Below are 20,688 nucleotides of genomic sequence, written 5' to 3'. Positions count from 1 at the left end.
GAATAGGCAGCAGGTCAGTCATACAGAGAGGGAGAGAGGTTAAAAAGAGACTGCCATGTTCAGGGTAGAGGCAGGGATCCTGACATTCCTAGTGACTCCACTTGTTTTATATGCATGTTGAAGAACATCCTGGTCAAAAATAACTACAAGCTTCTTTACAGTAGAACTGGAGGCCAAGGCAATGCCGTCCAGAGTAACTACCTGGTTGGATATCGTTTTCCACAGTTGTATACAATAATGCCCTATGCTTTAAAAAAAAAAAAAAAAAAATATATATATATATATATATATATATATATATATATTTATTAGGTATGTACAAACTTAAAGGCGTCTGTGCCAGCACAGAATCTAGTGGAACTCCATGGCTAACACTAGTTTGAGTGGAAGAATCACTGTTCACATGAACCAACTGGAATCTCAAAAACAGGATTTAAATTAGCCCAGTGCAGTTCCTTGAATTCCAGTAACATGCTGCAGTCTGTTTAGTAAAAGGCTGTGATCAGTGGTTTCAAATTTAAGTCATAGTTTTTTTTTTTATTTGTTTGCAAAACACAATCTTAATAACTTGAACCAACAGTTAGTTTTACAGCAGAATCAAAATGAAGTCAGATCTATTAAAATAAGTTTGCAAATTCACAGCTTGATTAGAATAAATGACAGCAGACAGCAGAGTTGAGTTTAATTTATTTCAACATCATCATCCTCACATCTGGTATAATATAAAATAACATAATGGAAACTGGAAATCTATGAAAGAGTCCATCCACAGATCTGCATAATTACAGCTGTGGGTAACAAAGCTGCCTAGCAGCAAAGTCACCATTCCACCTGCTAATCACTGGCATCATATCCTTGAATGACAGGCCAGTGTTCATCACCACTTCACTGTCTATGTCCATCTTTGGCACAGTTGGCTGCATTGTTTCAGTTCACACATGACAGTCCTACATTCAAGGGTCCTGTAGTATCTGTAACTTGGAAATATTTAACAATCACTGAGCCAGCTGTTCTTCTTGATGATTCTGGAACACATAATTTAGTGCCATTCTCCATAGCAGGACAGAGTCAGAGTCCATACAGCCAAAAAACAAGATTTTACTTTGTACAACCAGAACGACAGTCAGTTTTGTGTTGTAGCAAATGGGCTCTGGTTTCTGAAGTGCCATCCATTCCAAGCAGGTTTTAGTGCTGTAGTTGCAAGCAGATTAAGATTGTTTCTGTGGGAAGACAATGGGGTAGATTTGGCTGTAGTGGTCAACAAAGTGGACCTCCAGGCCCTGGGTGATGTAGTCTGGCAGGTCAGAGAAGTCCTTTCTGTTCTCATTTGGAAGGATGATGCAGGTCACACCAGCACGACGTGCCTAAAAGACAAAGAATTCAGTTCACATTCTGGACTAAATAAGGTGGATTCATTCTAAATTCATTTTAAAATGACTTATCCTGAAACAACCATGTTTCTGCCCTAACAGAAGCGGGGTCTAAGGATTGTCATCAATTGGACTGACATATTAATGACTTAACATTACATGCCAGACTGTCAGTAAATCTACTGTAGATACAGACAGACAGATAAAGAGACAGTAAGAGGGATACAGGTAGACAGACGGTTCACTGCTCCCTAGGGAATGTTCTCCATAACTTTTGTGACCTCTTGACTCTAGACCAGTCATTGCACAAACAAAATCCACAATTCAGCAAGCAATTTGAAGTGATGAGAGTTTATAGATTTCGTAGTCTTGTTAAGGTTGAAGGTATACGCTACTTTTAGTTCATCATCACGGATAATGTGATGCTCCCAGAGTCTGACCTTCTGCCTGACGTGTCCCTTATAAAAGGAACCTCGGTGTGTGTGTGTGTGTGTGTGTGTGTGTGTGTCTCTTGAACATACAGCAATAGTTTTCTCTTTGATTCCTCCTACAGGCAGTATTTTGCCAGTCAGTGACACCTCCCCAGTCATTGCTACGTTCTGACGCACTGACTGGTTGGTTGCCAGAGACAACAGTGCTGTGACAATGGTGCAGCCAGCGCTTGGTCCATCTTTAGGAGTTGCCCCCTACAAAGAAGTGACAGTTATAATAAGGTAGGTAAGAATAAACATTGCTGCCAGCCCTGTATCTCTTTGTTATTGTCACAAAAGGATATTTTCAAATCTACACATAAAGGATATAAGAATCAGAAAGAAAGCGTCTTTTCACTTGTATGCTGTGTAGCAGCAAATACAGAATAAGTAAATGGATACAAAAACAAGCAATTGCAATTAGTATGTATTTAAATTACAGAACTGTATCACCACGGTTACCTCAGGGACATGCAGGTGAAGGTGGGAGTTGACCAGGAAGTGATTGCCTGGGTCCTGGGTCATGAGGAAGGCTCTGGCAAAGGTTGAAGCGATTTTTGCACTTTCCTTCATTACGTCACCGAGCTGACCTGCAGGGATGAAGCCACACCTTCAATATGCCCAGTTCAGCATTCACTTGCATTAACTTGCATTACTGCAAACTGCTAAAAAAAAAAAAAAAAAAAAACAGGCGTACACAGTCTGCAGATGAACACCAGTTATAAATGTTCAACTCAACTCCTGCAGAAAAAGTTCATCCATTATCTATACACCGCCTAATCCTCATTAAGGTTGTAGGGGGTTGGAGTTTATCCTAGCTGACTTAGGGTGAAGGCAGGGGACAACCTGGACAGACCACCAGTCTATCACAGGGCTACACATAGAGACAAACAATTACACTTACATTTACACCTACAGACAATTTAGAATCACCAATTAATTGTGACCGATTGTGACTGTGGGAGGAAGCTGGAGTATCCGGAGAAAACCCACGCATGCACAGAGAGAACAGGCAAACGCCATGCAGAAAGATCCCAGGTCCAGATCAACCTGGGATCTTCTAGCTGCAAGGCGAAAGTGCTAACCACAAACCACTATGCAGCCAAGAGTAAAAGTGACTGATTAAAATCTGCACTGAAGTACTAGTGCATATATCTCTGCAAGGACTTAATGTTTAATAAGCAGCATGTGAAGGTGGAGACGTGAAAATGAAAAGAGCTGCTCTTAATGAAGACCTCCTCTGTTTCTGCTTGGATATGAAAATGTATGAACACACTATGACACAACAATTTACTCCTAATGTTTTATGGGTTCTTTTCACATCCTCATTTGCCTTACATAAACATTGTCAAAATATTTTCTTTTTTTCCATTTAAATACCACAAATGTCCTTTGCTTTATTTCATTGCTTTTTCTGAGGTTTTAGGATTTTGCAGGGCTGCTGTTTTATAGCCCAGCAAAATCTTAAAACCTCAGAAAAAGAAGCAGATATTGTATCAAAGTCATTTTTTGCTATTGTGAATACAATATTCATCACCAATTAATTGTGACCAAAACAATACTCATCTGTGACCTTCCTGACTGACCTGTAACCTCCAGTGTGCCCTCTCCTTTAGATTCTGCTCCTCCTGTAGGGCGTCGGAGTGAAGTCTCGATAAACAGCGTTGATCCTCCTACAAAGCCGATAAGTGCAGGTAGATGATCAGTGTGTTCCATTTTCTATTGGTACTGGTGTGTCTGTGCATAGGTGTGTCTCTCTCACCCAGAGCAGTCCACGCGAGCCCCATAACCACTCCTGGAGGGGTGACATCGTACATCCGATCTACTGTGAAAACAGGTTTACCCACATACTCCTGCAGATTCTCAGGTGTAACAGTCACCGTGGTTTGCTTCCCACTGACAATGCAGAAAGCCACCTTCCGCAAAACCTGACAGACAGATGGAAAAATAGAATAGCAGACAAACTAAACAATATAGGATGCATTGATATGAGAGAGAACTGAAGATAGTCTCTCTGCAGTGAGCCTGCTATTAAAGAGAGAAATAATATTGCTTTAGTCACGTGGAGCCAGTGTTCATGTGCAGTCACCGGCTTCCAAAAAATACCAGTGACTTCAGGTGAACAGCAGAATGTCCGTTTCTTTCTGACCTGTACCAGCCTGTTTCACCCACTCAAGCATGATGTTAAAGCAGGGTTACATTTTTGTTCCATCCAGACTGTTCAGCTGATTAGGACCAAAATCTTTGCTCTAAGTAGCCAACTGAGTGTGAGCCTTGGTGTAAAGCCTGAGCAAAGTCCCTCAGTATTTTACCTTTTCAACTTGTTTCTGCAGGTTCCTAACTCCAGACTCCCTGCAGTACTGCCTAATGAGCAGGCTGAGGGCGTCAGATGAGATGGAAGCCTTCTCCTCGGTCAGACCACAGAGGGAGCGCAGCTGAGGGACCAGGTAACGCTTCACAGACACACAAAAATGGAATTTAAAAGCACTATGTACTATTGAGATCTTTGTATTTGCTCAGTAAAAATGTGCAGGAAATGTAATATGTATTCAGCGGTTATTTGTTGTAAATTGGTTCAGTGAGTGCCTCGTGTAAATGTCTATGTTGCGGATATCGACAGAGTGGTGACACTCTCAGAAAGTGTAGTTAGTTGCAATCTCTGTGAAGCTTTTGCAGTTAGGACTGTACTGGCTGTCTTGTAGCCAGTCAAAAGTGATTGACTAACAAAATTTGACTGAAAAAAATTGACTGACTGGAGCTCCATTTGCATTTGTCCATGTCATATTATCTCAAGCTACAAGATTTAATTGAAGTAAACTATGTGTGCATTTACTTAATGGAAACGACAAATAACTTCATAAAAAATAAATAACTCGTACTTGGATTTGTTTTCTACAACCACACAAGTGCACAGGCAGTTATTGGTGTTACCTCGGCAATGGCTAGTTTCTCCTGGGCCACGTATCCAGACACGTTGATCATTTCCATCCTGTCTCTAAGAGGCTCTGGGATGGTGTCAATCACATTGGCCGTGCAGATAAACAAAATCTTCATTGGAGCAGACAGAGTTAAGTTGCACTTCTAAAACCTGCATATCATGTGTGAGAACTGTGGAACAGCACAAAAAAACCAAACACTCCAACCTTTGACAGATCTACAGGAACATCCAGGTAATGGTCAAGGAAGTTGGCATTCTGTTCGGGGTCCAGAAGCTCCAGCAGAGCAGAGGATGGATCACCTTGGTAACCACGGCCCATCTTATCCACCTGGTAGTTACAGGTTATCATTATTATCACTAACAACAGCACAACTGGCAAAAGGAAAAAAAATTACTGAAACTCTGAGGGACGACTCCCAAGAGAATAAGTTACATGTTATTCTCCAAGACAATAACCAACATACAGGGCTTATCTGAAAGCTTGTGGTTTGGACTAGTGCAGCCAACCCCAACATTATCAGTATGTGCAGACAGCTACGGCTAGTGTTAACTGGAAAAATCCTGATTATTTATCAATGTGTTGAAAGTAAAACTTGTTAGCATCAGTTACTAATGTCAGCATTTAATGCATCAGTTCAGTCACATTTCTTGGTAATCTGATAATGTTTCGATGTTTATCCTACTTTTACTTTAATATCAAGGAAGTGCACAGTTTTCAGCAGCCTGCCAGATTTCATGGTGCCTTCAAAAGCCCTTAGTTTTAAAGGCTGTTCTGTTTCAGCCTGTGAACTGTCACCCTGCTGTTAACTTCATCTGCTTTCAGCTGCTCTCACACTTTGGTTGCATCAAAAGATGAAATTGTTTTCCAAGAGAAGTCAGTGGTTTACAGGATATTTTAGAGTTTCTGTCAGTTTTCAGTTTTCATGTGGAGGGTTGCAGGGCTAGAGCCTATCCTTATCCTGTCATTAACTTCTCTAACACAATGTCTGACCGTCTTTAGTCACTTATTTATTGAAATCTGTTGGTCCAATTAAATTCTCTACAGATCAAAATTTGTCATAGGCATGAATAATTATGGGCTTAACTACAAATATGAGAGCAGAAATTTCATTTGACCGAAGATACTTTCATAAAAACAACTGCTTTTCACTCGCTGTCACCCATAGTGCATCAAAGTAGAGTCCGACATTTCATTTTCATCTCATTTGCAGTTGTAATATTTCATAATCATGTGCTATATTCTTAAAACTGTTAATTTTGAAATCTACAGACGCAACTACAGGAGCAGCACCACCATACCAACCTCATCTATTAGCACCAGAGGGTTCTCTGTCTTGGTTTTCTTCAGGCACTGGATAATCTTTCCGGGCATCGCTCCAACATATGTCCTCCTGGAGAAAGAAAGAGAAACACACACAATAATACACACAGTAATAACTCTGGAAGAATAGAGTGATTTAAGACGTTGAGAACAACCAGCCTCTCCTCATCTATAGTGCTGTGAAAAAGTATTTGCCCCCTTCTCAAATTCTTTTGTTTTAGATATTTCCCCACTTTAATATTTAATATCACCAATCAAATGTAAATGTCATACAAAGATAACCCAAGTAAACACAAAATGCAGTTTTTAAATGATGATTTTATTTATAAAGGGAAAAAAACTATTCAAAGCTACGTGGCCCTAGGTGAAAAAAGAATTGCCCCCTAAACCTAGTAACTGGTTGGGCCACCCTCAGCAGCAACAACTGAAATCAAGTGTTTTCTAAACCTGGCAATGAGTCATTCACATCTCTGTGAAGATATTTTGGTCCACTCTTCTTGCAGTATTGTTTTAATTCAGCAGCACTGGAGGGTTTTCAAGCATGAACGGCCTTTTTAAGGTCATGCCAGCATTTCAATCGGATTCAAGTCAAGACTCTGACTAGGCCACTCCAAAACCTTTATTTTGTTTTTTTATGGCGTTCAGAAGTCGACTTGCTGGTATGTTTTGGATCGTTGTCCTGCTGGACAACCAAAGTGTGCTTCAGCTTGAGGTCACGAACTGATGGCCGAACATTCTCCTTCAGGATTTCCTGGTAGAGAGCAGAATTCACGGTTCCACTAATCACAGCAAGTCATCCAGGTCCTGAGGCAGCAGAGCAGCCCCAGACCATCACAATACCACCACCATGTTGGACTGTTGCTATGATGCTCTTTTTCTGAAATGCTGTGTTACTTTTAAGCCAGATGTAACGAGACACACACCTTCCAAAAAGTCCAACTATCATCTTAGTGAGTCCATGGAATATTCTCCCAAACGTTTTGGGGATCATTCAGATGTGCGTTTCCTTTACATTCTTTTTGGTCAGCAGTGTTGGCCTTAGAACGTTGCCACAGATGCCAGTCATGAACACTGACTTCAGCTGAGGCAAGGGAGGCCTGCAGTTCTTTAGATGTTGTCCTGGGTTCCTTTGTGACCTCCTGGATGAGTCGTCACTGTGCTCTTGGGGTAATTTTGGCCACTCCTAGGAAGGTTCACCACTCTTCCATGTTTTCTCCATTTGAGGATAATGGCTCTCACCGTGGTGGAGTCCCAAAGCTTTAGAAAATGTTTTTCTCATTTGTTCTTTAATTTCTTTGGATCGCTCATTTTGTTGCAGCTTTTTGAGATCTTTTGGCTGATTTCATTTTGTTAGACAGGTTCGACTGAAGTAATTTCTTGATTTAATGGGTCTGGAGGTAATCGGGCTTGGGTGTGCTTGGTACAACTGAACCTGCTTTCCAAAAAATGTGATTATAGCAACAGTTAATTCATTATTTAACAAGGGGAGCAATTATTTTTTCACACGGGACCAGGTAGGTTTGGATAGCTTTTTTCCCTTAAAACATAAAAAAATGCATTTTGTGTTGGCTTTGGTTGTCTTTCTCTGATATTTAAAAGTGTTTGAAGGTCTTAAATATTTAAGTGGGGGAAATATTCAAAAAAATAAGAATTCGAGAAGGGAGCCAATACTTTTTTTATGGTACTGTACACGAGTGGTGCCTGGTCAGTAATGATACTCCTTAATTCAGCAGCAGATAGGAGGTGACCGCTTTAAAACATTTTCTACTGGTTTTTGCAACCTGCACATGCTTGTCAATGATATCTGACCTCTCTGTATGCAGGAGGAAGACGAAGCTACATAAAAAACTTAGAAAAGCACTCAGAGAGTGCAGACCTCCGCCAAGGATAGAGAGGAAAACAGGAAACCCATGCAGTAAAGGATCATGAGCTGGAATCTAACCTGCGTCTCTGACACAGTTCTGTTTACAAATCACCTTCTTAACCAGTTGAGCTATCTGGACGCCTTGCTCCAATTTGTTGGACGACATACTAACCTATGATGTTTTTGTCATATTTTGGATCACATACTAAAACATACTAAAAAATTCAAAGTGATCCAGAATCCAGGATCCTTTCCGGATTGCCACCAAAATTAAATCAGCTCTTCCTCTACATCCCCTCAAAATTTCAAGTGAATCTGCCCAGGCGTTTTTGAGTTATCTTGCTAACAGACAGACAGACACACAAATGCCGGGTGTCACATAACCTCCTTGGCAGAGGTAAAAATGAGACATTCGGCTAAAAGTAAAAGGAAAGCAACTGTGTGAGCCAAAAATGGCTGGACCTGGTTCTGGGTCATGGGTCATATTCTCCTTTTTGTCTAAAACTTTCCCCACCCTACACATGCGAAGTGTCACTGACAGAGCTCTCGACATCAGAGGAAATGGAGGACAGTTTTCCAAACCTGTGCCCTTTAATCTCAGCCACATCGGTCATGCCTCCCACGCTGAACCTGAAGTATTGCCTGTTGAGGGCTCTGGCTATGGAGCGGGCAATAGAGGTCTTTCCTACACCTGGAGGTCCGTAGAAACACAGGATCTTCCCCTGGGTGGAGCCACGGAGCTGGCTCACTGCTATGAACTCCTGCACACACAGAGAGAAAAGAGAGGTCCATTTTTACAAGAAAACGACCCAAAATTTTGTGGATGCAGATCAGTCTAGCTGAACATTTGCCATCAAGGCAAACAAGTACTTCTTCCATTTCCTTTGGCTATAAACTGTGTGGGTATGTGCGTGTATTTGCTGACCAATATGCGTTTCTTAACATCATCCATTCCATAATGGTCTTCTTCAAGAACCTCTTTGGCTCTTTCAAGTGATAAGTTCTCTTCACTGTTGGTACCCCAGGGCATGCTGGTCAGCCAGTCCAAGTAGTTACGGGTTACACTGAAACACATAGATGTTGTATTTAAATAACAAAATTGTTTTGTAACCTCATTGACAATGTGAACAAAAGCCAGAACATTACAACATCAAGACAGAAACTGATATCTCTTGTGTCTTTGTTTTTTTGTATATAGCGTAACTTCTGGTTGCAGCTGTTTTAACTTAGTTTAGAAGCTACCCGTTGTCTCTCATTGGTATGAGTTTTGAGACACTTGTTTTGGTAGTTTCTTTTGTTGGTTGAGGATTTTGCTATGGTGTTTACGTTTGGCTAAGGAGCTTGGTTTTGTTTTTGTTTAGCTAGTTTTTGCAATAAATTACATTACCAAACCAAGAACACCTGTTTTTTGTTACTCTCAGGCGACCATAGACAGCTGTCTCCAAACAGGCAGCAAGTAAACAGCCTATGCTTGTCAGTCGGAAGCAGGAAAAATGTGTAGCGTAACAATCTGAAAGACTTTGATGAACTGATGACCAGACGATAGGGTCACATGTTCAAACAGCAGGATGTGTAGTATGTTCCTGTATGCTGTGGTTAGTACCAACTAAAAGTGGTCCAAAGAAGAACAAGCGGTAAACAAAGACAGGATGAGGGGTGCTCAAGGCTCACTAGTGGACATGGAAACACGGAGGACATGGAAGATCTCCTGTAACACAAACTGCTGAAAACCTCAATGCTGCTATAACAGAATGGTTTCAGAGCACAAAGCATCACAGCGTGCTGCATAGCTGCAGACCACAGTGTCCACACTGACCTCTGTCCTACACCAAAGGAGGGCACATAAGCATCAGAAGTGGACCACGGAGCAATGATAGAAGCTGGCCAGTTCTGATGAATCACGTTTTCTTTTCCATCCTGAGAATGGCCAAATAAATGTGTCATTTATCTCAGGAAAAAATGACAGCTGGATGGACTATGTGAAGAAATCCAGCCGACGGAGACAGCATGATGCTCTGAACAATGCTCTGCTACGAAACCTCGGCTCCTTCATATGGATTTTACTTTGATGCCTCCCATCTACCTAAATACTGCTGCAGATCATGTACATCCCTTGATGGCAGCAATATTCCCTGATAGTCAGGGTTATCCTGCCTGCCACACTGCAAACATTTTACTGGAATGGTTTGAGAAACATCACGAGTGTTGACTCGACCTCCCAATTCTAAACTGGAATGTGCCGGAAAACAAGTCAGATTCACTGAGGTCCCACCTCTCAGCTTGAAGGACTTTAAAGTTCTGCTGCTAACATCTTAGTGCCAGATATCACAGGACACATTCAGAGGGCTGCTGAGTCCAGGCCATGATGAGTCAGAGGTGTTATAGTGGGAAGAGGAGGACCGACTCAATATTAAGCAGGTGGTCTGAATGTTGTGGCTGATGAGAGTAAATCAATTGTAGCCAAGAAAAATAAAAGCTGCAGCAGCTTTGACATCAGTGTTTTCCCTGCAGGCAGTGAGTGCCCTGTACCGCATGTGGGACAAATGACTATCCAATGTGTAAAGGGTTAACTACTTGTTTGTTTACTGTTATTTGTACCAGTGTGAATATGAGAGCCTTCAAGGAGTGAAGGACTTATCATGACATGAAGAAACATTTTCTAGAGGTGATGCATAAATGAAGAAAATGTCACTCCAGTCTGTTTAGTAGTTGTCATTTGGTTCTGGTGTTGTAGCAGTGTTTTCCTCCAGGATTTTTTTCCAACAGCAGCGGCAGGCTCTCCGGGGAGCCGCCCCTCCTGTTGCCACACACACACACACACACACACACACACACACACACACACACACACACACACACACACACACACACACACACACACACACACACACACACACACACACACACACACACACACACACACACACACACACACACACACACACACACAGAAGAGTAGACACTGAGAGCAAGATCTGTAGTTTACCTTAGTACTCGCAAGTACCCGACACAGTGCAAGATTGCTGTGAAGGTGGAGATATGCGGCGGTGGTGTATTTGCGACAATTAAAAAAAGAGAGAGAGAAATTTAAAGGAGCGGCGGCTGGGATTTTAGCAGCGGTAGGCCAAGGCAGCAGAATGTAGAGGAAACCCTGTGTAGTGTTTCTTAAGACAACCAAGGAACATCATAATAACTCAAAGGCTTTGGCAGGCTAATAGGGAAAAAAAAAAAACAGAAGACCAACTTGAACTCTGATGAGTGGTTGTCCAGCAGACCCAGTTTGTTGAGTTCTTCATTGATGACTTCCATTATGTGCTGAGGGACTGTCCTGTCTTTGAGTCTCTCTCTGAACTTCTCCTCAATAGCTTCTTTGTCCTCTTTTTCCAGACCCAGTTCCTAAAAAGAGGCACATACATTTCATTTCAGTGGGTCCAACTTCACAGACCTGTTGCTACAACACAAATCAGGTTCAGCAGGTTGAGGAGAAAACCAATATCTGCTCTGAGATAGTCTCAGCTGTGAAACATACTTTTACCATATTTAGTGATGTCCATGAGAACAATGACATAACTACTATACAGGTGATTAAGGGATGCAATATTTTGCAGTCAAATTGGTCATGTGATTATCTGACAGTACGGAAAACAACAGTCACAATGCATGTACATCGGTTCAGCAGCTATGCAATAAAAACATCTGACAAGATGACTAGGTGGAATATGTTCACTATGAGTATGTTAGGAGGAAAGAAGGACTGGTGTGACATTAAGGATACATAAATTACAAGATAAATGTATTCGAGGTTTTTGAACACCTGCTGCAAGCCTCCATAGAGTCTGAGGGATGGAGACACTGACTGACAGGAGGATGAGACAAAGGACAGTCTGCTCTACCTTCTTAATGATCTTGAGCTGCTCCTGTAGCAGGTATTTTCTGTGGGTCTGTTTGATTTTCTCTTCCACCTGAGAGCAAAAAGAAAGATGATGAATGACTGAGGATAAGAGCTGAACACAGGCTGGTTAAAGCTCATACATGCTTGACGAGGAGCTCTGACCTCTCGGCCCAAGCGCTGTTGCAGTTTACTTAGCTCATACTCCTTCTTCAGCAAAGACAGAGCCTTGTAGAGACGCTTTGGGATCTGCAGAGGAACATAACAGTAGTCAAAGGACTGCCCACAGATGTTTAACTGAAATATTGTGTTCCACATGATTATATTAGTGGTAATTATGTGTACTTCTGATTAACTGTAAGTTCTCCACAACAACTACATTTCAATATGAAGTTTATTTCAAGCACAACCACCCATAACAACAGCAGGCTTTCTCTTAAATATTTTTGTAAACTTAAGGATATTTTTGTGAATGAAGTACGTTTAAATGATCTGCTTTGGAGGTATTAAATTGTGGTGCTTAGTGATGTCATGACACTTTTGTGACTTCAACATGATACCTGCCTAAATAAATTGATACTGAAATGATACGCCGTTAAAAAAAAAAACATATAGGATAACATAATAATAGATTTAACTTAGTGCACATTTCAATGACACACTTTGACTCTTCTGCAGGAATTCAAGTTGCTCCAGGGCCTGTTGTTGAGTCTAAATCCAGTCACACATTTATGCTTTTTCATTTCAGACTCAATAAAAATGTAGCTTTTGTGCTATTAGATGTTTTTACAGCAACACTAGACTGTTGGAAATCATTAGATCAGTGTTGTTGTGTTGTTAAAGCTTCTACACAGCGTGCAGGAGTCTAATGTCCCCTTTACATCATTCATTTCTCTTACAGTTAACCTAATGTGTCCAAGGAGATATCTTAATGAACAGCATTTGATAGACTGAACAGAGCTTAGGGAAGGTCTGTGATCTGCTGACTACATTTTCTAGTAATTGAATCAGTTATTGATAAAAAATATTGCTGCCATGTTCCCCATCACCAGGGCTGACCGAATGTAAACTGATCAACATAACTGATGTTCTTGATCTGCACTCTGTGAGTGCCTAACCGTTTTGGTGAAGTTCATGTGAAGTGTGAAGACTCGTTTGCTTAGACAGATATTCTCCACAATGGTCAGTCAGCTAAAAAGATACAGCTGAGGTTAACAGTTATCAGTGTTCATATAGCTACCAGGGTCCTTTAAAAAGTTCTCTGCCTCACCAATAACAGCTCACAGGAGAAAGATTGTTCTTTCAACACGGTCTCCTTTAGCTTCAATGCACTTTGTTCATCACTGTTCAAGCTTCACTATCCCTTCATGGAGGAAGCCTCCAGATTCTCAATGGCATGAATGACTTCAAGATCACTCTTAAAATGGTCACCAGCAGTTTTCAAAACAGAAGTCAGACGGTGCACTTGGGGTCAGTGAGGTACAAGGAGCAACAGTTTAAGGACACATTTGGCTGCTTCCGCCTCCTGTGCTGTGTGGATGAGAACACTGTCCAGAAGCAACAACAGCCAGCTCCAAGGTCTCCTCTCCTCTATCTTTGATTGCTTCAAACAATACAGTTTTTGCATCCAGTGATAGAAGTCTTTACAAAATATAGATGAGAGTGTCTGTTGGTGAGATGCTTTACTTGTTTGGACGTGTTGGCTCCTTCGGGCTGCATACCTTCAAAAATAATATCTCAGTGAGCTTTGTGTGGGCGCTCTCTCCCTGTCACTTAAGGGTCATTCCGTATGAAATCAACCAATTTTAAGAAAACTTCCCACCTGTTCATATTTCATGCATTACATACCATAGCACTTTCATTTTATACATATCCAATCCTGAGATAGCCAAATTATACCACATAAAATTTCTAATGGATATGAGGATTAGTTTTTGTGTAATGGGTGTCCAAATGTAGCAGTTCAGAAGTTCGTGATGGATAAAATCGCAACTTTGTCATTCTCTGTAACATGCAATTATAAATATAAAGTAAATATTTTCACATTTCTGAGGACTATAGGTCACTGTGAAATGATTCTGAAAATTTCAGATCTCTATCTTTTGTTGTTCAGAAGTTGTAGAAGTCTAGCCTAGCCGCGCTAGACAACCCACGGCAACGAATTTAATTCTCTGCCAGGGTGGGTCTAGTTACTCTCCATAAGGCTCGAGGTTGGATGCTCCTAAAACTGGCCGGACGAATCACCATGAAGTGTAGAGTCAGAAGGCGGGCGTAACGAAGTGACGACAGAGGCGCGACGATTCTGACAGAAACAACTGGCGCACAATAAACAGTTATCTTTCGACTCGGCTTTGGCCACAGCCCTTAGAGATTTGAAACTAAAATTCAACTTGAAAGATAAACGACGGCACTGAAGTGTTTCATTGAGAAGAAAGACGTATTTGGACTTATGCCGACGGGATATGGCAAATCCTTAATATACCAGTTGGCTCCGCTGGTTGGGAAGCTAATGGGTCTTAGCCACAATCCGGTGCTCTAGGAACTACGTCAGCCTATTCGTTGCGCTGATTGGCTGTATACCTACCCAATTGCTGCAGAGGGATTTGAAAGACAACCTTTTAGCCCGCCTCCCTCCCTGTCAAGAGTTCCTAGACCCTTGTGTCTTAAGAGCTGGGTCTAGCGTGGCTAGGCTAACAGAAGTCTGAAAATGGTCGAAAATTTCAAGTCTTAATTTTGGCCGCAATTTTAGGGTACCCCCTACCTACTTCAAATGGCCATAACTTTGAAACTAATGACAATAAAGCATTCAAATTTTGGATTTTCCCATCATATATAATGTACTGTATGTAAAAACTTAGCAAAATGTGAGAGGGTCAGGTGGGGACCACTGGTTGAAATGATATGGAATGACCCTTAAATTAAATAATTTATATTTCACTTTATATGTCTAACTTACAAGCTGTGGACAATCAGCAGCAGTGCCAGCTGCCCCGTTGTTACACAACACAAATACTGCTTCTACCAAACACTGCTGCTCAATTAAAGTATCCATAAACACAAAACAGGACTTAGAGCAGTATTTAACAGCAGGGTATCACCATACGTTTATAGTGTATGTATACTGTGCAATATTAGTTACAACATGACTCTACGGGCTGAGTTATATGAAGCTGTAATGAACAAAATAAAAGGAGCTGGAAACAAAACCTGCTGTTTACCAGTCACTACTTAACCAAGCTAAAAAAGCTTTAAATGGGCAAGTAGCAAATATTCTTTCATGTCAGCTGCTATTACACAGATTTCATGTTCTGGAAATGAAGACAATGAAAGAAACAGCTGAAACTTCAGGACTGTCTCCCACACACTGTATAAGAGTACTAAACAGACCCACAAACATGCAAACTGCTCACATTGGTCTCCTCCAGGACGTCCTGCAGTTCATGTGACTCTGCTCCTGTCAGCGCTGCTCCCATGTCACTGAGGTAAATGGGATTATCAACCACTCTTTGGCCAGCCTGCATCATCTGAAGGACCGACTCTCTGACAGACAGACGGACAGACAGATGAACAGACAGACACAAACATTTTAGAAAGCCTCTATTTAGAGTTAGAAAATTCGACAAAATGAAATGTAGGAAATGCATCAAAGGAAACCACAGTGCAGACTATGTTTTGAACTTTACAACAGAGCTAGGATTTGTTAAACATATCAAACTGTCCTGCAGGCCAAATGTGGCCAAGTCACTTGAAGTGACTGACTGATTCAGAGTCAGGGCTGACCTGTAGAGGGGATTGAGAGCAATGATGTCTCTGATGGTCTTCACTATCTCTGCTGTCAGTGCCTGTAGAAAACACACATCACACACATTAGAGGTATTAGTTTCCTTTAAAGTTAGTTGCAATTTTAGATTATATCTACCACAGAATGAAACCCACTGTCTTCTCAACCCCATGTGTGCTCCACACTGTAATGTGTGTTTTGTACCTTGACCTCTTCAGTGACAGTGAAGTGTTCGTGTTGAACATTGTCCACTTCGACCATTAGGATGTTGGAGGAGGGCAAAGGCTGAAGCTCTGGACTCAGGTCTGCTTCTGAAATCTGACCAACACAGATAAAAAACATTGTCATCAATGTAAAATGAACACACATTACAAACACTTCTTCCACAGTCACTACAATGGCATTAGAAGTGGGACAGGTCCCACAGGACACAAATCTCATAGGAGCAGAAAGTTTGACTTTTACTGAGAAAGTGGGCAGTTATAACATAACCTACATGTTCTGGAGCTTACCACAATGACAAGGATGAAGCCACATGAAATGGTCTTGGCAGAAAATCAGGATTACACATAACCAGCTCAATAGATGTCGAGTGTCATGGCAACGTGATGCATAGTGCGTGATGCTATAACTACACGGCTTCATTCAGCAACATTAGTAACGTACAGCTCAACAGGTTTACAGGTAGAACATATCAGCACTGCTCAGGATCTGTGCTTCTTACAGTCGAAGCTCTTGACCAAGTTAGCTCCGCAGCATGTTATCATAGAAATGTAGCAGGTTAAAAGACAGACATGTTTGTGACACTGGAAACTCTGACTTTAAGTGCAACATACCTGCAAACTGACTATCCTTATAAAACAGCCCTCTGGTTGCCTTCAAGTTTCCACAGCTTCACAGACCACACATGGCAGAACCCTACTAACACTGATGTGCTGGAGCACCTACCTCGCTCCAGTCTTCTTACAGTCAATTGGTTTGTGGTAATTTGATTGGTACAGACCTTGTCCTCGAGCTGCTCTGTCAGAGAGCCAGGCTGCTCCTTTCGGCTGCGTTTAGGTTTGCGTCTTGGTGGTTTGCTTTGGGACTCTGGCTCAGACTCTGACAAAACGGGGGACTCTGGTGCCTCCTCGGGCTCCACCTCCAGCTGTTTAGTGATTCGAATCCTGACAGACCGGAGCATACATATAGCAGAAGTAATCAAGGCACAAGCAACAGTGAGGCATGTAAACCAAAGTCTACAGATTTTCATTAAACCATCCATCATCATGTACCCCAAAATTTAGTGCCACCAGCAGCAGTGTATCTAACCTGCGGTGTCCCATGACGATCATCCTCAGCTTTTCTCCCAAGTCTTGCATCTCATGAATCTGAACAAAGGTCCCAGTACTGTAAATGGCATCTAGAGACTCCACAACATCTGACTCATTCCTGTAGGAGACAGAAACACACAATTACTACCAGCACACAGAGAGGCAGGGACAGCAAGGAAGCATCAATTCACTGATTCTTTATATAGACAGTCGCTAGTTACTCTGTCAAGGAACGCAGCTGAGTCATGTGACAATCGGTGTACGTTTGTCCTTCTGTGAATCCATTGTTGCACAACATTACTCAAAAAGAGACAAACAGATTTGGATGAAATTTTCAGGGAAGGTCAGAAATGACACAAGGATCTCCTTATTAGATTTTGGCAGTGATGCAGCTTATAGTCTGGATCTATGAATTTAAGGATTTCCTATTGAGATAGCAGCACGGCGTCATTGTAAATATGACAACAGGTGAACGCTATAGCTGCCTGCTGATGATCACATGACTGCGATCCTACTACAAATCCACCACTGTGGACTTATTGGAAATGATACAAGGAACAACTGATTAAGTTGTGGGGATGTTTTCAAGTCGCATCAATTCTCGCCGCCCGTTGCATATTTCGGTCACACGATTCGGTATCCGTACATAACTTGCACGTGCAAAACACACCCCTGTACTCAGCGCAAGGCCAGGAAATGAACAGTCTTGGTGGAGTACTGTGCTCTCTGAGTGCTTTTCTTGATCGTATTGCCATGCCGTTGTATAATGTCACATCAGACACAAAGTATGGTATAGCAGTACCAACTGACAGAAAAAGAACTGAACACTATTAGAGGGGACTATAAGAGACTCTATTTTGACCAACCACATATCCCATAGCATGATAGGATACTTGAAAGTTTACCCAGAATACAATACAAAAAGTTTTTCTCTGGTAAATGATCAGAAAACAGATTTTCCTAAAAAAAATAGTTTGGAACAGAGTTCAAATGGTTCTTATCCCTGAAAATGTCAGTTTCTGTCAAAACAGAAAGAATCATCAGATTTTGATCTGTGAAAATAAGCCATGCCAGATCTTTGACAAAAATTAAAAATCTGTGCTCCACTGCGCAAGCCATGACAGCTGCCAACAGCAGTCATGTGACAAAAATCCAGGAACTATTTGGCTGAACTGAAGACTGTTTTACACAGAGCAGATAGAAAACTACTACAGAAACAACATCAAAATCTATAACATGAGAAGCAATTTTTGCAGTATTAGTAACACCTGTAGGAACTTGGAAAGATGTTGTACATGCTGATTGCATGTTTCTTAATTTTTTGTGAAATAAAGAAAGAAATTAAACTTTCTTTTAAAAGAAATATTCATTTCATTATAACTGTCATACACCTTATACTGATGGATAGATGGATAAAGCCAGTAACAGTAAGAATAGCACTGCCTGTATCATCCTAGACTCACATAGCCAGACTTATCTCCATGGTCCTGGCAGCTAACATGTAAAAATGTCACTGTTGGACAGCAAAGGCTGTGAACACATTCTGTGTAGAGTTGAGTCGTCCTGCCTTACTCCACGACACAACTCCTGCCGTTTTTGTTTTTGTTTCCTAAAGGAAAGTGGGTTTTGAAAACAGTAATTTGCAGAAAGCAGAAGGGGAGGAGAATGTCCTGTGAAATATAGTCACTGGCAGGTTTCTACCCACAGTCCACCTGTGGTGAGTCAGACTAGTACTAATCTGGCCATCAGTCATCATAGCAGGAGTGAATTGTCACACTTACGCATCATCTCTCTTCATGAAGACTCCAGCATATGGCTGAGCCAGGCGAACTTTCCTCCTCAGCAGCTCCATTAGTGCTTTATTCTTTACCTGACAGATGGACAGACACATCACACACACATAACACACATATTGGAACACACTTAACAGCATGCTGTAGTTATTGTCTGGGAAATGACCAAAGTGCCAGGCAGCAATTTCTTTCATCAAAAAATTAGCTACCTAAAACAAAATCCCATGTGCTGCCTTCAATGTATTTTTCCACACTTGTACTGACTATGTTTGGTGTTGCAACCCTGCAGTGACAATGGAAGAGTCTCTAGGTGGTGCAATAGATAACATTTGGAGTCAACTATGCTCTCATGGCTGAAAATGTGTGTCACCTTGATATTAACATAAGACATTTATTTACTGAAATAAAATTTCTATTATAGTAAACTCTGGTGCCGCTCTGCACATTGTGTTGCAGCCAATTACTTTGGCATCCACATATTGTGGTTGTAACTCAGGGTTCCAACTGTGAATTTGTCATCTCCAGCCTAAGCTGAGATAATGAAGGATTACATCACTGAGATATCATCACAGAAATTCCCCCAACTGAGCCACCAAGGACATTATACAACTGTGCTTGTTTGTCTGTTTATTAAAATAATGAAAATATGTTGTTTAACTGTCTACAGAGCGTCTCAGCAAAGCACCACTTTGCTGGAGTTCACTTTCAATTTGCTGCTCAAGAGACACGAGAACACATGATGAGAATATTCAAAACTCATTTTATTTGGAGCAAAGTGTCCTAACGTGCTAATACACACACTGTTATGTCTGTGGGAACAGCAAGTGTATCTTTTGCAAAATGTTTGTTGTAGCTGAATAGCTGGAACCAAAAAGTTTGCAGTGTATGACTCATCAGCCCCGGGATTTCAAATAGTTAGAGACACTGTTTCTGATTTAAGCTGTATGTGTTTGACATGTCTACTATCCTTGCTTAAACTATAATTATCATAGCTTATGAAAAGGTTTTATACATAAAATAAAGAAATATATTTGCATTTATCTTGGGGCTGCAATCACTTTTTGCCAAGTGGAAAAGTGCATTATAGAAATTGAATGAGTCCTTCAAAGCAACTTCTAACCAGTTAAACAAATGCATGTGGCATAATCTAGCGCTCAGGGCACGTTAAATAGTGCCCACACACGACAATAAATGGTCCCAGCGGACGGACATCATCCCCTACACTGCTGTAGGGTTGCATCATCCCTGTGCCCTTGAGCCCAACAACAACAGGACAGCACATGAAACGTTACATCAGTCTCACCTCGATGATCTTGATGAAGCGGGGGAATACCGGATTCCTGCTCACAGCGATCAGCGGCACATTGGGGAACACCTCCGGGACCATCATGGGGGTCAGAGCCGTCATCTGGGCTCCGTTGTAAGGTACTCCCCCATCTCCTCCAGACTCCTCTCCCCCAGAGCCGGAGCTCTCCGCGCCGTCCTCTCCAGAGAAGCCTGCACCGCTGGCCCGGTTCCCGTACATCCTGGTCTGGACAGAGTGGGGTCCAGACGTCGGTGTGAGGAGACCAGTGTGGACACGGGGGACAGCCCCAGCCCGCATCCAGCGGTGAGCTGTGCCCAGCCTGCAGCCAGCTGTCATGGCTGTGCTCACTGGGATGCTTCGAGGGGTCCCGGCGCTGGTGTAGAACCGCGGGGGCTGAAGCCGGTTAAGTGCGGAGCTGTCAGTCCGGTGGGGGACAACTCCGGACCAGTTGGGTTTTCTAACAAGAGCTGAACTTCTGTGTAGCTGTCTGGCAGCGTTGATCATCTTCATGCATGTCGCCATGTTGATCTGGAGAATTCTACAGCAGCACGTGATTCACCTTCTTCCGTCAACGTTTGATGACGTACCATTTTTTTTAAAGCTACGGTGTCAACAATACATGATCATTCATTCATTCATTCAT

General features: G+C 41.9%; 1 protein-coding gene across 1 annotated transcript; it reads right to left on the bottom strand.

Moving 5' to 3' along the window:
- Nucleotides 1–669: 669 nt before the first annotated feature.
- lonp1 (lon peptidase 1, mitochondrial) lies at nucleotides 670–20,625 on the bottom strand. The gene is made up of 21 exons (XM_022221486.2): nucleotides 20,043–20,625; nucleotides 18,728–18,816; nucleotides 16,945–17,064; nucleotides 16,637–16,799; nucleotides 15,838–15,951; nucleotides 15,633–15,694; nucleotides 15,263–15,392; nucleotides 12,018–12,101; nucleotides 11,857–11,925; nucleotides 11,208–11,359; nucleotides 8,889–9,027; nucleotides 8,546–8,724; nucleotides 6,082–6,169; nucleotides 4,984–5,106; nucleotides 4,772–4,888; nucleotides 4,153–4,293; nucleotides 3,603–3,768; nucleotides 3,427–3,513; nucleotides 2,303–2,430; nucleotides 1,892–2,056; nucleotides 670–1,364 (listed from the first exon to the last, which is right to left on the bottom strand). Exons 1-21 carry the CDS (start codon nucleotides 20,565–20,567, stop codon nucleotides 1,209–1,211), a joined length of 2,997 nt encoding a protein of 998 aa, XP_022077178.1. The 5' UTR covers nucleotides 20,568–20,625; the 3' UTR covers nucleotides 670–1,208.
- Between the last annotated feature and the right edge of the window lie 63 nt (nucleotides 20,626–20,688).

Source organism: Acanthochromis polyacanthus, chromosome 4 (genome assembly GCF_021347895.1).
Source record: "Acanthochromis polyacanthus isolate Apoly-LR-REF ecotype Palm Island chromosome 4, KAUST_Apoly_ChrSc, whole genome shotgun sequence".
In the NCBI taxonomy this organism is placed as follows: Eukaryota; Metazoa; Chordata; class Actinopteri; family Pomacentridae; genus Acanthochromis; species Acanthochromis polyacanthus.
This window is presented reverse-complemented; position numbering and strand designations above follow the sequence as displayed.